At 37.1% G+C, this 18,430-nt stretch overlaps 1 protein-coding gene across 4 annotated transcripts; it reads right to left on the reverse strand.

Annotated features, from left to right (window-relative positions):
* Positions 1–477: 477 nt before the first annotated feature.
* LOC124141978 (RNA-binding protein lark-like) lies at positions 478–18,342 on the reverse strand. 4 transcript variants are annotated; one of them, XM_046510197.2, is made up of 11 exons: positions 18,190–18,342; positions 17,464–17,597; positions 15,886–15,969; positions 14,412–14,491; positions 9,805–9,828; positions 8,820–9,083; positions 8,391–8,426; positions 8,189–8,218; positions 2,338–2,394; positions 1,793–1,917; positions 478–678 (listed from the first exon to the last, which is right to left on the reverse strand). In XM_046510197.2, the coding sequence occupies exons 2-9, from the start codon at positions 17,584–17,586 to the stop codon at positions 2,391–2,393; spliced, it is 645 nt and encodes a 214-aa protein (XP_046366153.1). In that variant the 5' UTR covers positions 17,587–17,597; positions 18,190–18,342; the 3' UTR covers positions 478–678; positions 1,793–1,917; positions 2,338–2,390. The 4 variants fall into 4 exon arrangements, with proteins under 4 accessions (XP_046366153.1, XP_046366154.1, XP_046366151.1 ...); XM_046510198.2 differs by lacking the exon at positions 8,189–8,218; XM_046510195.2 differs by lacking the exons at positions 478–678; positions 1,793–1,917; positions 2,338–2,394 and adding an exon at positions 5,218–5,681.
* Between the last annotated feature and the right edge of the window lie 88 nt (positions 18,343–18,430).

The raw sequence follows: 18,430 nt of genomic DNA on the forward strand, positions 1-18,430 counted from the left end.
TATTAACTGAATGAATGCAGGCATCACCTATTAATAAACTCTATTGCTGTTGCGCTTTTTAATGGGTGACACTTGGGGCCGCACATGAACAGATTAAGCAGAATTGTTTTAAGTATGTATCCTCATTTGTAAAATTCTCAAATTATCTGGAGCCCTGTATTGGGTTCCATCCTCAACATACACTCCCTATGTCACATACTTGATGTTTCAACGCTATGGTGGTGGAGTATCCTAGTGGTCAAAGGGTATGCTTGTCAGGCTGAAGGCCCAGGTTCGATTCCATGCATGAGTACATTGAGTGAAGCCAATATTGCTAAAAGCCGTGTAAACCTCACTCACTCACACTCTCTCTCGCACTCAGCTGTTAGACATGACCATTGAGTTTCAATTTTTCCACAAGTGTAGACTGACTTTGTTGAGGCTTGTGGTCCCAAAGAAACTTGCATCTGTCGGATATGAAAAAACAGAATATTTCTATTTCTTATACCAGCAACTTTATTTAAGAGAAAGTGTTTGTTTGCATAATGTAATTGATGAATTTATTATTTACACTGGAAATTCAGTGGCATCAAATGTCAAGTAGTTTTCAATTCTTCATTCAAGAAGATATTCAAATAGAAGACTGGTTCATCGTTCTGTGGCCTGGATGAGTGTCTGTGTTGCTCCAAACTGATCCGTCTGCAATGTACAAGTATCGGTAATGAAAGATTCGTCACCTAGGATAGACACAGCCACTGGTTCAGAAGTCCGAGACTACCGACAATCTAGAGGGACTAGTTGCTGTATCTCTAAATCTAGTTACTGTACATAAGCCAGAAGTCTGAAATGAGCTGTTCTCTAGTTGGTGTCTACCACGGTAAATATGAAACAACTTCGGAAAGTGTAACTATTGACCAAAGATGCATATATACTTCTCAGAAGAAATTGTCATGTAAGATTAACTAGTCACATTAAAGAATCTGGTGTATAATGATATAAGCAAAGACAAAAAAAACCTGAATATATGAATTGATTATTTATTAAGTGTGAAAGACTGAGTTTTCTGATGTTAAGAAAAGTGATATTTTCATTGCAGTGAACTTAACTTTGATGGAACTATAACATACAAGAGTTACCGCCCCTTAAATTGTCTCCCTTTTTGAACGTGTCTAGCCCGTACACTATATGACTGTTAACGTCCATTTTAAATTAGTTCCACATTGACAAGGCAAAATAATGACATATGATTATTTATGGAGTTAATATCACTTCTTGACGTTTGTAATTCTCTCGATAATGTTTCGTTATAAACTGTAAATTTCTCATTTAACTCGTCAATCAAGACTATTTGCCATTTTTGTTACTTGACCAGCATGGATTCTTTCGATTCCAACAGCGGTCTCCTAGTTTTCAAGTTTTTGTTAAAGTTGTTTTTGTATATTATCATATCTTAATGTATGATAAATAGTTTTTGGGACCCTAAATATTTTTGGATGCTTTTGCAAACACAAAACTACTTTTTAAGTCGCAAATACAACTGATGGTGAACAGTCAGTGTGTTAGGTAGGAAGAATCTACGTTTCAAGCTTTTACATTTGTAATGAAATAATTCATTTTCCGGTAGATATCTACAGAAAAAGTGTATAATAAATAGGATATTCCATATGTTTCATTTTATTGAGTGATGGGGACTTCCTTCATTACAGTACTGCATAGAAAGAACAAGTTTTAAACATTTGCATTGTACAATCAGAAGTTTTCAATGATACTCACTGATGACAGTGTAAAATATTCTGTATTAAGGGGAAATTACCATTTCAGGACAATGTATGGAACTAAACTGGAGTCACGGGATTGCCTCCTGCCGGGAACTTCATGGAATGTCCGGTTCATCATCTTCAGTGTTCGTGTTCATTTATTCCACGGCATCCTCAACAGCTGAAGCACAATTCAACAACACATTGTTAGGCTTCATGCATTGTGGACCAATCTGAGTCAGCCGTTTACTTAAAAGCACAAAGTTTCTTGGCCATTTTCGCTATCTGTAGAGTTATAATTTGTGAGCAAATTAATTTTGGAGGAAAATCCAAAGTGTTTTCACTTTCAACAAGAGGAAACCATCAACTAAAAAAGTCGCCAGCAGTGAAGCATTAAATTGGATCTTGTAGTCTGACTTGTCTGTCTTTCTAGACCAACAGCATGGAACGTTGCTCACACAGATCACTGTATGTCTGTCCTGAGCTTGATTACTAGTATCTACAGGCAGCTGTGACAGCTGGAATATTGCTGTACATCAACAAACAATAAAGTGTGTGGAAGAAAAGAATCTCAAAACAAAATAACTTAAACTTGCCATACCATTCATCTTCTCTGTGTAATGTCCGCTGTATTCTTCAGGAATTAAGTTGTTTTCAGCTACAAAACAAAGTCATAGTTTTGTAACAATTAAGCATTTCTGACTCACCACTTTCCATTATAACACTGATGCAAATGTAATTTAGGGATCTAAAACAAATTTACATTTATGTATACATCAATGTTATTGTTTAGGAAAATGAAACTGGTACAGTGAAACCATCTTACTCTGGGTGGTTCTATTCCCAGTAATATCAGTCGAAGGACAAAGTATGAAAATGTCCTTTTTGGTCTACAGAATGAGCACCATTTAATAATAGATAAAAATCTTCAGTTATCAGATAATTCAAATGATTTTTAGGTTTTCAGGTGGTACATTTTGCTAATATTTGACCCAAGTTGATTTTCTATTGAAATGTACATAAAGACAGCACAATCATAAGGAAATAGATCCATGAATGACAGACTTTCTTATGATTAAATTATATCGTCAAGACAGAGATTTTCGTAACTTGAAAATGTCACATTTAAATTGGGCCAAAAAGGACCCTTATCCTCCACTTTTGTCTAATTTTGACAAAGGTGAGTTTTTGTTGAAAAACTGGGTTGGTCAAACAACTTTCGCACTGAAGCTTGAGTGGTAATATTTCAAACAGGTATAGATCAACACAAGGTCAAAAGACCATAAGCCACTATACAACTATATCTGAATCACCTCCTGTTTCAATGCTCATATCTGAGAGAAATGTTATGCTTGTCAGCTGGCAACATCTGACCGATACCATGACAAGGTCAAGGTGAGCTCAAACTCTGAAAACCATTAAATACGAAAAATGATGCCAAAATCTTCAAAGATTGCCCTGAACAGTTTTCTGTACGACCTGCAGTTCTCATCACTGTTAGAAACCCTTTCAAAGCATGGAAACAAACATGAGAAACAACAAAGAAGTGCCAATGGATCACTTGCTAGTCTTCACAGTAAAAATTGGTACCCACCTAGGAATGTAAAGCTTGTCATCTTCGAACACTAACATCTCCTTAGGTCAATAGAACTTACCAACGTTGCTGAAATCTATCTTCTAGTCCGATGTGCTTTGTTTGCTGTTTAACGCCAAACTCAGCAATATTCCAGCTAAATGACGGTAGTCTGTAAATAACTGTGCCAGGACCAGATAATCCAGTGATTGACATCATGAGCATCAATCCACACTACCCAATCCCTGTAGTTGCTTCTTGTGACAAGCATAGGTTGCCAAGGACCTATATTCATACCCCAAATCCCCACATGGAGAAAAGCACAGGTTACTGGGGACCTATATTCCTAGCCAAAATCCCCACGTGGAGACAAGCATAGGTTGCTGGGGACCTATATTCCTACCCATTTTTATGACTTGATTTTCTTAAATTTCTCAAATAAAACTACAATTCTAATTTTTTCTTCATTGATAAATTTCATTTACACTACAGTAAACAATCTGAACCATGACCAAAATTACTCAGAGTTTATCAATTTCAAAAGAAAACAACTAAAGAGATAAAACTTTCAGTTTATTTGACGGTTCAACTCTTCCAACAGATTATTTCAGATTGACACACCAAATAACTTGTTTCCTGTTTGATTGGCATTCTAGAAGTTGGAGAGTAAATAACCAAACGTACAACTTTATGGATAACAACTTCTGATTTATTGCATAGAGCAATGTATTGATGTGGACTTTTACAATGTCATCAAATTAGGGTGACTACAACCAAGTGAAGAGATTCACTTTAACTTGATAATGGTGTAAGAATCTACACTGAAAAGTTGCTATATGCAATAAATTTAATCGCTGTTATCCATAAAGTTGTACATATTTTTATTAACTTGTTTCCAAATTAACAGTGCTAATAGACTTGCTAGGTAAACACAAACACTGTTTAGAGCTTGTTACAGTAATCCTCTGAGCTAGGATGATCTGTCAGAAAACAATGCCTGTATATAGAGAGGAATTTGGAGATTGAAATCTGACATCTGAAACAGACAGATGCTGGAAAACTCAAGACTTTAGTAATGATGTTTTAACTAAGTTAGGCCGGGACTGGGAATATATGCTGGTGTATAGACTGCCAGTGTACTCAGATGCCTGTTTAGACAGAGTCCCCTTTATAACATCCTCTGCATTGTTCCAACTCACTCCCGTAGGGAGGAGTTAATCTAGTGACAGACAAACATTGTAATGGATGACTTGTCTGGAAACACACCAACATGGAAACTCATTTGGACCTTGGGTCCAGGTGAGAGAAAAATCTATATCGCTATACAAAGACTTTTGGTAATTTAGACACTTGGTTTGACAAAGAAAATGTCCTACTACTAGCCTTCTGTTGCCCTTTAAGCAATAGTTTAAACAGATTTGACTATTTTACGTTGGCAATCTTACATTTACTACAAAAAAAAACCCAACAAACATCAAGGCTTCTTCTATCAAAAGGAGTTTTAATTAGTAAACAAGTTTGAGTATAAAGAAACTGATAGAAACTTGAACAAGATTGTCAAAAAGTAATAACCACATTTACTTTATCAAGCCACAGAAAATTTTAATGAGGCTGACTCCGAATCAGAGTCAAGCATGGCAGCAATTTTGGAAACAGATTTTATTCTTTCGTCAGCAAAATGATGCAATATTTCTCCTCTCATCAATCTAGACAGCGTTGAATGATGACGATTATTTCTGTCTTTTAGAATGTAATGAAGTACCACATTTGACTCCAAAGGAATATGGACACATTTACTACTAATTCGGACGGCATTGTTTAGCGATTTGAAACGTGCCCTTGAAATAGGTCCGTGCAAGAAGCAAACGTATGCTTAAATATTACAGATCACACACACAACAATCGCAATATTATTAAACATCACTGATGACCGATTTATTACAGTAAAACGCAGCGTGATTAACACATAACTATTAACAGAAATTAACACGATTGATATGAAATATATAATTATAATGAGGAAAAGACTGGCGATTTGTAACAACATGATTCACATTTAAATTCAGTAATGAAAGGCGAGTTAAGGAATCCATCGAAATTGTTACCACGACCGCCACTGTAAAAAGCATGAAGTAATAATTGTTCATGGATACTGGTGTGAAGGGCTAGCTGTGCGAGACGCAATAAGTCCGTTATGAAGAGTTCATGTATTTAAACACTCGGTGCTCCTTTCCGCAAACTCCTGGTGTATTCATCGCAAATTCTTCCTCACGTTAAATCTTTGCACCCGACTATGTCAGTATGGACCAGGCACGCGACTTCTCGGAGGAGACGACCGACTCGCTTCTGACAGATGATGTGGTGGAGGGTAACTGTTCGTGCAAACCAAGAAAAGACAATTGGAACGCTCGTATGATAGTATCAAAGGCTTCATACAGATTTGGGCCCAAGAATTTCAAGGACCTTTTAAAGCAAATTTTCTTTTAACAACAATATTAACACAACTTCTACATTGGTTAACTGCTCAGTTGTTGAGATGACTTTTCATTCTATTCCTCAAGGTAAGTAAAATTATAAAACTTGAAATTGGACCAGTGCCACAAATTTACCAAACATCTTCAATGTTGAAGACAATTAATCATCAATGACCACTCAACTTGGCAACAAGGAGGTTTTTTTTATTTCCAAGCCTAAATGTGACATTTAAATGTTCTTCAAAGTAAAAGTCAAGGGCCATTTTTTGTATTTCTAAGCATGACTTTTAAGCGTCCTTCAAATTAAAAATTCAAGGACCATTTTTTGTATTTCCAAGCCTAAACTTGACACTTAAATATCCCCAGTAAAACTGAAGGGTGTTTTCAAGCCCTGTGTGCACCCTGTATCATTTATCTTAATGCAAAATCGCAGGCTAATCTATCACCATCAGTAGTAAATATTCCCAAATTTATACACACTTGACATACCTTGCACAGGTGTGATTTTATCAAGTTTCATATGATGTGAATATATTTTTCGACAATAAAGAGACTTTGGGATTTGAATTTGAAAAATCTTTGTAAGCCATCAAATGTCATCTTATGATTTCTTACCTTTACATTCTATCTTTGGATTTGTCCTTACCTATGTTTCAGTGAACAGTATGCTGGTAATGACTCAGATAATCTGGGTTCATTGACACACTGGTTAGGATGCCAACAACTTAGAAACAAATTTGCAAATCAATCATCAACAAATAGTAAGCATTTGAAGAACTTGCATGCATACCGAACAAACAGTCTAGAGATGCCTACCTTCAATTTTTAACCAAAGCAAGTTTGTCATTTGAACAATTCAGTGAATAAAGAAACTATTAAATATGGCAGCCTAAGCCAAATCAAAGATTAAGTCAATCTGGCTTAACGCAGCTTTGAACAGTATCTCAGGTATATCGCGACATGTCAGCTTGATGTTAGGGAAAGAGTGATACAGGTTTTAGACACATATGCAACTTGGCAGAACCCCAGCATAGGTTGGCTGCCAGACTACGTAAAATAAATTGGGGGATCTGGATTTTGAATCAGCAGATTCTGGCAAAGCTAAGGGACACAACCCTGAACAGCCAAAAGCAGCATCTTAAACCATTGTGCCCCCAAAAGTCCAACATACCCGATAAGCATGTTTATTGTGAAGTTTTAGACTGGTTTTATAAATAATATACAAGATTGCTTCACATTGACAAAATTTGACCAAGGTTACTATCGATTTAGAATCAATGATCTTTGGACCTTTCGCAATATTTATTTCTATGGTCCAGAAACTTGAAAGTGTTAGTGTCCATCTTTGGAAGACCTCTTGTCAAATTCAGAAAGGTTGCCAGCTCTGCCAAACTTTTGGAGAAAGGTTCATTTCCTTTGGCAAACAATTGCTTGCATAAAATAACATGAAAAAAGCCCACTTTTAAGAAATTTCAGAAATTGTAACTGTCATAAAATAATTCAAGGCAAAATAAAATAAAATATAAAAAATGAAATTAACAATCCAGAAAGTAACAAATGCTTATCATGTTTTCGTCATGTCATTATATTCTATTGTAGTCTTTTAGTTGTTTAAAAAAGTCCAATTTTTCTTGAATTCAGGGGTATGATAACATCGCACTAATGTCAAACCGAAGAGAAAACCTCTATTCTCATTATTGTTCCTGTTATAAGTCACATACAAGTAGCCTTAGACATTTACCTAACATGTTAACTAGCCTGTGTAGTGACATCCCCAGGTCCAAGCCTGACATTCAAATATATCTCAGGATACTGTTAACATATGACAAACTACCTCAGACTAGTGGTAATTTCTATCTCTGTTCCCTTCATCCTTGCTCAACCCAAACATACGGAACTTCTTTTATTCCAATTTGAGAATTTTTGCCAATATTTGCTGAAGAAATGGACTCTTAAAACGTCTACATTAATCCCTGCCTTTCATTTCACAGCCAGTGCAGCTTTGCTGTAAATTGATTGGTAATGCTTTCATTTGATTTGATTACATAATTCCAGCATTTTACAGAAACTTCAAATATTGATATTTCTTTATCATTTATGAAAATTCACATTTACCAGAGCCAAGGCAACTTTTTAGCTGCCAAAATTCATAAGAGAGTGCTTATTTTCCCACATTGCCTGGGCAAATGTTTTATTCTATTTCTTATATTCTCCAGGTGACAGTTTCGGCAGAAACCAGAACTTCCCTAATTTCATCCTTCCTAATTCCCTGACTTGGAAACCATGAACAGCAATTCCACGACTACCAGAGCAGGTGAAGCAAGACTTTAGAAGACTCAAACTGAAGCAACAACTCAACAAAAACATCTCAAGCATAACAAACACCTTGAAAAAGTCACACTTACTTATGGGATTTACCAATTTTGGAAACATTCCTACCAAAATATCAAAACAAATTATTGAGGATACGACACAGGAATTAATAATTTGTTGAGAGTCAGCATCCGATTCTGGCTGGACAGGCAATACTTAGAATGTTGGTACACATCTGCTCCAATTAACACAAAGGAACTTAACGGCTCCAGGAACAATCCAGGAAGGACTTACCGACTACGGGCATAGTAGCTGTCGTAATAAGCATCCCTGAAACATAACAATGATGACATACAAAACTTTGGTGAACAGGAGTGAAGGAGGTAGGGGAGTGAGATAATCATATCCCAGTGAGGTGAAATGGGGTTTAACGTCGCGTTGCATTTATATACATAATAATGTGCGTGCATGCCTGCATGCCTTGTACCTGCATGTGTCACATCATCATCTCCTCCTACTGAGCTAACCATTAACTGCTGGGTGAACAGAGGCATATTTTGAACAGTCACTTGCCTGAGGCAACACCACATGTGCTTCAGCGTGGGGCAAGACCCAAGCTTGATCTTCTAAACTGCCAAGATAACCTCTTTAACATGCATAAGGAAGAACTTAACAACATCATTGATTCTGCCATCTTTATCACCAAGATGTATCGAGGCTTACCTTGGGGGTGGTGACCTTCTCCCATAGTACTCCGGAGGCGGTCTCTCGTACGGGTCCCTCTCTCTGTAGTATGGATCCCTTGGTGGTGGGGGAAGGGGGCGTCGATCATAGGGGTCAGCATAAGGCCTGTATCTGTCTATGGGTGGAGGTGGCGGTAGGTAACGGTCACGATAGTAAGGATCAGCATAGGGATCCCTGTAGGGCCTGTCATAGGGGTCATATCCTCTCCTTGGTCCACCAGGACTTCTTCCACGACCTCGAACACTGAAACCAACACTCAAGTTCAGAGGGGAATGGCCACACAGCTGGTAATAAGGGCTGTCATGGATTGGAAAGATTAGTATTGATATACTGACTCTGAAGTATTATGATATATCACTGATATAACAATATATCAATTAATAACAAAATGAGTTATTTTGTACGTGTGTAGATAAAAATTCCTATCTTGACCTGCAATTGATCGACTTACTGTTAAAAAGGATCTAAGCTGATTCGCTAAATGTTTCAAATTTAATTTTTTGCCTTCTAATTACCCATCTTAACCATGGTAATCTTAAACTTTGGTGGAAGTGAAGTATTAATTTAGGATCAATATTCATAATTTGTACTGATACAGTATCGAAAACAAACATTTATCAATACATCAATATAGCGAGAAACAATGACATCCCGAATGGTAACAGATCGTTTTAACTAGATACTTCTTTGGTGAAACCCATAAGCAGGGTAACAACTTCTGGAATTCTACCCTCAACCTGCTGATCCTCAGATAGCTGGAGTGAAGTAACTCTGAATAACAGAGCCCATGGAGGCAAGATCATTTAAAGACTATTAATGGTCTTTGTTGCAGAACTAAACAGAACAGGGACTTTATCAATGGATAGAATATCAAATAACAAAAAGTCTTTACAATTTTGTGTTTGGACATTTAGAAGACTATAATTTCGAAATAATATCAATAAAAGTATCTGTTAGTACTTACGGTCCCCTTGGACAGTCTTTGGACCTGAGAAGCAAAAGAATTCAGAGGCATAATTTGATGTGAGAATTACCACTTTGACCAATGGAATATTAAAACTACACATACACCCACAGAAACTGAAAATTAATAACCATGTTATATGATTATGATTATCATGATCACCATCACCATCAAATTATTCTGGCAGGACCATGGGAGGAAACTCTGCACAGCAAACTATGGCACCAAGACCTCGGACCCCTTCATGCACAATCTTTCTCAATTTTCTCTCTTCTTCACTCACCCACTAGGTGGGGTGACCCAGACAGCCCAACCTTAAATTGACAGTGCATGTGTTATGTGCAATACGAGCCTTCACGCTGGTGTATGAACAGTATATCTTTTTTTCGCCTAAACAATGGGCTGTCTATTGTCATGTCCTGATTTATATGTTCCGTGATTCAATGATACAACAGGAATGACCATGACTGCTTATATTGTATAGATAACTCCTTGATAGACGTTCGAAGCAGGGTGGTGCGATCAGCTGATCGTTCATTCCAGGTCGCTTTGTTGATGTTTTGCAATCGGTACTAAAAGTATTGTCCTTGATGTTTGAATGTCACATTTTTATATATAAAGAATATTGTAATTGTATACTGCTCCAGATAACTTTTTGAGCAATTGAGTTTTTACTCTAGGGTTTCTATTTTAATTGGGTTATCAGATTTTTCATTGGGTAACCAAAATCTTTTCACTCATCTATTCAACACTCTATTGGGTTTTTCCCAAATTAGTGAACATTTTAAGATTTAAAAAACAATGAAATAATGTTTTAGATGTATATAATTATTCTGAACATAGGAGAGTAAATTAGCTCATAATTGTGTCTGGGAAATTAGCTCCTTCGTATGCTTGCTGAAAAAGCTTCATTGGGGTATTCACGCAAGCTGTTTTTACACATTTGAATATTTCATTTAATGCGTGCCTTTCTGTACGCAAGTTAATTTAAAGTAATTGGGTTTTGAGTATATTTTTTTGGGGGGGGGGGATATACCCATGAGAGGTGAGAACTTTTGTTCAAGAACTGAAAGAAACAGGCACTGACAAATTCTGTCATCCACTACATCATGTGTACATATTACAATACAATGTTCAAAATACAGAACTGGAAATCACCGAAATCCATTTTGATATTTGTTTTAAAGGGTTAATTACCATGATAACTTTTCAATAATAAATAAAAGAAAGACTATATTATTATGGCATTATAAAAATTTTGACACAGAAAAGCCTATATCATTGGTTCATATACATATTCAAAGGTACTAATATCATATACAATTTTCATCTTATGAATTACAATAATATATTCAAACTAATTTTAAAACTACAAGGATGATTGTATTAACATTGCAGTGTCTACATCCAGTCTGCTTTGACAATATTCAGATGACTGTAGTTGATAAAGCTCATTCATAATTTCATTAGCGTTAGACCTTACTTTTTATGTTTCCTTATTCTAAACTTTTGTTTGTTTTTTATTCCCCCACAAACAAATTAATAATATTATTCATTTTTCATCTATACATCAATAGATCTCTGCATATCACAATGTTTTAATGTTATTTAATACCATTGTATACTTGTGCAAGTGTGCTAGTAATAGTAGTATTAGATAACACATGCATGACATTTTAGCAGTCATTATATGAAGTATAATTTGTTGTATGTAGAAACAAATACATGTATAACAAAAACAAATGCATTTTTAGACATATCTACATGGAATAATGGTGGGGTTAACATTTGCATTTTTGTCATGATATAAATATTTGACTTAACTATATAAAAGCATATTTGCTATATCAAAAAAGTATTAAATAAATAGACTACAGGTGTCTTGAAGTACTGTTAACTGAAAATCAGGATATATAGCCGTAGCATGATAGTGCATGCGTGGTAAGGGAAGTAATGTAAAATATCATTCACATCTATTCATGTATCTTGTGGGGTAGTCAGTTTGTCTGTAATTTACTATTTTCAGAGCATGAGTATCAGGATTCTGTAAGAAATGGACAAATAAATAAACACCTGTGATGACGCCAAGCCCGAAATGGAAGGACACATTTTATAAGAGGCAGACTAATATGGGTAAATCTTTATTTCAAACCATGATGACAGGTTATGAATTCTCTGATGAAATCCTCCTTGGGGCACTTATTGCATTTTCCTTGCTCAAGAAAATCTACATGACATAGTTGTAACCATTTTTCCTTAATAAAAAATGTTACCACACAAAAAACTTCCGATTTTGTATGATATATGACCAGTGCCTCACCCTCCACGGCGCCCCGCACCAAGGGGAGTAGCTCTCACCCAAATCACTTTCCATATGTCAAATGCTGACGGAATGTGGGGAGGTGGGTGGCCGTGCCCCAAGGAGGATTTCATCAGAGAATTCATAACCTCCACAGGTTTGTAAAATTCTCTTTCGGATTAAATCCTCCTTGGGGCACTTATTGCATCAAGACAGACTCCTAAAGATAATCTAGGAAGTGGCATCCGTCAGCAACAAGCGTAAATAAATACATTGTATTCCGATTATTCAATGAATAAAAAAAAGTTCAATAAATGGAACCAACCTTATTGTGAGGCACCACCTTCGAGAGGCAGGGGCTAGAGACAGGGCGTGGTCGACCATATATTATGAAATAGCCAGTAATGTGTGGCTTATCATAATTCGAGAACTCGAACACCCCCACACTTTTTTTTAACGAGTGAGATGGGGCGTAGAGGTTCCAAGAGGATTGAAGGAGTGCGTGTGCAGATACGAGTAATTATCGAGTAGTAAGGACTGATATTTATCGACCGAAGAAGATAAAATCCGGACCATTACTGAGCAGTATAACGAGAGGACTGTCTAAAATCTTGAAGGCTCAATCAGCTTGAGATGTAGAACTTGGAGTGTTTGTCGAGTTGGTAATGTTTGATGAACGTGCTTGACTGGCTCAAACAGCGGAGCAGATCTCCTCAATGGGCAGAGCTGCGGCGTACGCTTGTGACGTAGCCACTGCTCTAACCGAATGAGCCTTCAACCTGGTAGGGGGGTCCCTGCCTTTAAGCGTATATGCTGTGCAAATGGTTGAATTCTCAGTGAACGATTAGGTTCTTTGAAAACTTTCTTGAAAAATCAGACGTCTTGTGTAGTCGAATGACATAAGGAAAGTGATTTGGGTGAGAGTTACTCCCCTTGGCGAAGGGTGCCGTGGAGGGTGAGGCACTGTAAAGGTGGTCATATTATCATACAAAAACAAAGTTTTTTGTGTGGTAACATTTTTTGTTAAGGAAAAATGGTTACAACTATGTCATGTAGATTTTCTTGAGCAAGGAAAATGCAATAAGTGCCCCAAGGAGGATTTAATCTGAAAGAGAATATTTATGTTTGTGTCTATGTATGTGAAGCAATAGAATTTAGATATTTTTCAAGGTAGCCTATTGGCGACCTCTGAATTTTAGTCAGTGGACAAATTGAAATTAAGGCCACATTGGCAACCGTTTCAGTCGCGACTTTGAGGCCTGACAGCCAATTGTCAGTGACACTTGACACTGAGTGAGATTTCTTAGTTTGCTTTACACGTCACTAATAAGTGGTAGATGGGCTTGTTGGTGATCAGATATCAGTTTGCTGTATCCATTAGTTTGCTGTAGAGAGTTTGTTATATACGTAAATTTTATATGATATTATATAGGAGATAAATCAGGGACTTTTTAACAGTTCGTTGTATCTGTTTGTTTGCTATATCTGTGTTCGTTATATCCTTGTTCTACTGTATTACAACTAAGAAACTGATTGATAGATGCATGGTAGATTTTCTTTTAGTATATTCCTCAACAATATTGTCAATAAAGGAAATCAGATGTTAGAGGAAATGTTGTCATGAAGTGGCATTTAAAATCAGTTGCTAATTTTGAACATTATTTCTTCTTTAACTATAAGTAAAGTCACAGTGGTATAATAATCATAGATCATAGGTAAAGGTCTGTCAAAGATGTCTGTGAGCTGTTGAGTGATTACATTGAAGTCCTTGTCAATATGAAAACTATTTGTTAAAATCTTAATGCAGCAATGGTTAAGAACTTCTCGTGGGAAATAACACAAAGGCTGATATAAATTTTTTGTGCATTATTTGACTTTTTCATCAATGCAATGTTACCCTGACAGAATCCATTGCTGTTTCCTGACATGGAAAATGACGTGGAATGATGCTGCTGTGTCAATTTGTGCTTTAAAGACTGCACAAAATTTAATTTTGTAAACTAATAATTACTACATAATATTTGCTAAAAATATACAGTAGTAAATGACTGTTTTTGAATGAATGTGCAATAGGATAACGTTTCAGTTTGGCTCAATCTTTACATGCCTCTAGTTGTCACAGCACATATTGACCTTGGAACCAGACAGGAAGCGACAAGTTGGACAGTCACTTATATCTTTCAAAAAGAGAGCCCATTGTGCAGGACAATATTGTTGCCTTGTCTTAATGGACATGACAAGGAAACAGTTTGCCGTACGTCAACAAGGTTTCATCATACATTGTCCAAAACGTGAGAAATGTCCTCACCAGTGTCCTTCCTTCCCACATCTGTAGCAGTCTCCTTTCCCTCCCATCCCAGGTCTCTGTCGGACCTTGCTATGTGACAGCTGAAACAAGGAGGAATGAATCCGTCAGTTTAAGTTTATGAGGTGCTCAACTTATCCTGGATTACAGGTGGATTGCATGAACAAATATCCCTGTGGTAGAATACATAAAAAAAACCATTGTGTCCTCGGTACAAAGAACTCCACATATAGCTAGTTATGACACATCTTCCCAAAGGTGAGGTGAGGTGAAATGGGGTTTAACGTCGCGTCCAAGATTATTGCACTTATATAGCGACGTGCATGCACGTGTATGTTATGGCTGCTTGTACTAGTCCGGACTGATGCCGATTTATAGTGCTAGCACACTGAGATACGATGCCGCAGTTTAACATGAATACCCCACTCAGACATAGTATACTGACTCCGAGCCGACCAGTCCTTGTTTTAGCCCCTTAACGTCTTTTGGTATGATGCAGTCGGGGATCGAACCCTGGACCTTCCGCTCTCCAGGCGGACACTCTACCACTAGACCACGGAGGCAGTCTCTTCCCAAAGGAAGGGAGTTAACTGACAGTATGGTCCAGGTTCCACAACTGCCGAACTAGGATGGAATTTCTGGACTTGATCGTAGCGCCACCAGTGGCTATTACGAGTTTTATGTCCTTTCTATGTCCCTCCCATTGAGCAATCAGATTCCGCTCTCATTTCACTTGTACTTGCTTCAAGCAAAATGGCTGGGCCCTGTCAAGGAGATCTGATTGATAAACTATTATTGACATAATACAGGTCTTACTTTGCAAAGTGCATCAAATCATGCGAGCAGATTCATAAAAAACAAGAGAAGATTTGGAAAATATCTGGTGGCACACATGCCTTGCAAATCCTGCAATAGACTGAAATCTGGATGACAGTTTAAGCACTGGATGTCGACTTCGTTAAGCGATTTTGATTGGACTATGCACAGACTTGTTAGTCGTTCCAAAACATAACTCCATAACTCCAGACCCATGAAGATCCGGGGTAGAATAGGTCTAAAGCAACCCATACTTACCGTAAAAGGCAAATACAGGATCGGAAGGTCAGGTTCACTGACTTGGTTGATGCATGTCATTGTATCCCAATTTGCATGGACCGATGCTTATGATGTCAATCACTGGTCAATTGTCTGGTCAAGACTCAATTATTTACAGACTGTCATCATATAGCTGGAATATTGCTGAATGCAGTGTTCAACAACAAACAAACAATCCATAATTCCAACGCTGTTCGGCAAGGGTTGAAACTGGACTTATAGTCAGTTATCTCCCTTGCCTTATGAGAGATGGTTACGACAAGAATGGAATTTTGATGACAAAGAGGTCACAACTAAATTATGCCAGAAGACACAAAGGAATGTGTGCTGGGTAGCATTTCAAATGTTCCACAATCTGTGGCTCGAAGAATATATAACCTACCTCAACTTTTAGGGCACTGCCACTTAAATCAATACCATTGGTCATCTCCACGGCCACTTTTGCATCATCTGCCTTTTCATAATGCTGAAACCAATGCACATACTACTTGTAGCATGTCAAATACAAAGCTCTTAGATCTTAATCTTCTTATTTCTAAACTAGAGGTGTTTGCACTGCCAAAATGAAGCAGCTCCATCAACAATCCAACATATCCTGAAAGCTTCCTCCAAGTCTTAACATGCTGTGAACTCCCAGTCCAAATACCTTACATCCAGATTCCTTAACCCCAAGGACAACTTCTTAACATGTTTAACTTAGACTAAGGTCCATCAACATGATCATTAACCCTAGTTTCAGGATTGTACAAATATAAGTGCTGGCAATGAATAAAACATCCATGTTCTACAATAAACTCCAAGATGACCTAGATCTTGGACAGACAATAACATTTCATGTGGAAGGAATCGTCTTGGAAGAAGGGAGTGGGCCTGCTAATAACTGATTGTTCCAGATATTTTTTTTGTCACTACCATGCATGTCTAAACTGAGATTGATAAGATGTCTTCGATTTTTGTATTTGCAGTACAGATTCTATGTCGTGCCCAGCACCCCTATTTGGCTGGTACACTACAAGTTCCAACAAATAATTAATCAAGCAGGGTCAACAAAGGAACCCTACCCATAGAAAAATATACAAGCAGAGTGATTAGTAGGGATGCAACGAATACACTATGAGGCGAATACAAATCGTATCACTAATATTGGGAAACGAATACGAATATTAATTCACGAATATAATAACAAGTAAGCAGTTGATGTATTGTTTGTTATGTTCGGTGAAGCAATAACAACAAAATATTTGATATGGTTTGTTAATTATTAATATATTATAAATTTCTACACTGCACTTATTCAAGTGCTAGTATCTGCTCAAATGCGACAATGACCAGTGACCACAATACTGTCAAATTAAATAGTATTAGAGTGTTGTCTTTTGAAGAAATCTATGCATATATATGTTCTTATGGATATTTTTATGTTAATGCGCATGATTGCATGATCATAAATATTCGATTCTAGTGGCCACGAATAACGAATTCAATTCAATTCACCGAATACCCGAGTGAATCGTCACAGCCCTAGTAATCACAAGTACCATCTTTGTTATATATTTTTTTTTATTCCGCTCTCCAGGCAGACAATCTATCCGCTAGACCACAGAGGAGGCCACTAACTGATAAAACTAGAAGTGACTGTAAATTCTGTTTAATTCAAGCTTTGTCATGGCAGCCTGCATCATGTAATAATGACTCTGGACCTGGCATGACCATGATGACATGCAATCCTCTTTAATCTGCCTTTACAACAAGCATGGGATACTACAACCTAGATGTACTTTGTCGTGGTCTAAAGGTAGGGACAGAAATTCTCACTAGCTCAAGTCAGTTCGTCTAATGCTAAATTTATCCTGAGAAAATTACAAGTCACAGGTCTGTTGTATCTTATCAGTATTTGGGCTGGTAAACATAGTCAACATTTTGGGATAATGTCTACCACTTTGAAAATAGAAGATCTTACCACAAAGGCAAAGTTCTGTACAATGTCACACTCCACAACGGTTCCATACTTTGCAAACACAGTCTCCAGATCTATCTTACGACAGGTCTCTGGCAGATTGCCAACATACAGCTTTGTACTCATTTTCAACAGGTCTGGAAAAAAAGTTTAAAAAGGCAAATTCAGATTCATGAACATGATGAAGGAACATAAATTTATATTTTGCTTAATAAAAATAATGTTCCAGTTACTCTTAATCTGCAACTCCAAACCCGAATCTAATAACATTATGTTTAGTCTTGTGAGCTCAGTCCATATTACAACACTAAAATCCACTGCAAATAATGCTTAGAAACCAAATTCGAGCAAGAAGAATCAAACGTTTCGTCACTGATTGGGTTTGCTGGTAGACTGTTCCTTACTTTTTACCAAAAATATAGAGAACCTAGCCCTATTGTAAAGCCTGTACAGTATCTTTATTTGTTCTCGGATTTGCTCTAATGCACAAGACCAATTCTAAAAAACTGAAGTTGTTCCTGGTCATCTGACAATTTTCATGAAAGGTCAGAAAAAGTAAGAATGATCATTCACACTGGCTTGGATTCATCTGCGAGTCTCGTTCGCCTTCTGCCTCGTCTGCGAGTTTGTAAGTTACATGGTCTTCTAATTAACAATGAGACAACGTTGCATCGAAAATATTCTAAATATGATTTGGTCAGCCTCTAATCTCTATTATACCAAACCTACACGAAAAACGTCTGTTGCTGCGTATTAGGTTTTCGGCCTCTTTCTTTTATTCTTCTTTCATACTGAAACCACGCTGAAATTAACTTTTAGCGCCACCTATCGTCTTCAAGGGAAAGAACTCCAGCTTTCCTTACATTGTGGTTTGGCGTCGATTTACAACTATCGTTCGGCAATGTTCAGCGGGCAGACGATTGGCTAGCAATAGCAACATGTGTACGCGAGATTGTCGCCCCGATTGTCT

This window comes from Haliotis rufescens, unplaced genomic scaffold (genome assembly GCF_023055435.1).
Source record: "Haliotis rufescens isolate VD_foot unplaced genomic scaffold, xgHalRufe1.0.p SCAF_3, whole genome shotgun sequence".
In the NCBI taxonomy this organism is placed as follows: Eukaryota; Metazoa; Mollusca; class Gastropoda; order Lepetellida; family Haliotidae; genus Haliotis; species Haliotis rufescens.

What these genes read in the sequence shown, in the direction of transcription:
- LOC124141978 (XM_046510195.2), bottom strand. Translation starts at nt 17,586, where the DNA reads ATGAGTACAAAGCTGTATGTTGGCAATCTGCCAGAGACCTGTCGTAAG. An exon ending in TGTGGGAAGGAAGGACACTG is followed by an intron (nt 9,829 to 14,411) that starts GTGAGGACATTT and finishes TTTGCTTCTCAG; the next exon opens with GTCCAAAGACTGTCCAAGGG. An exon ending in AAAATTGGTAAATCCCATAA is followed by an intron (nt 5,682 to 8,188) that starts GTAAGTGTGACT and finishes TTGCACGAACAG; the next exon opens with TTACCCTCCACCACATCATC.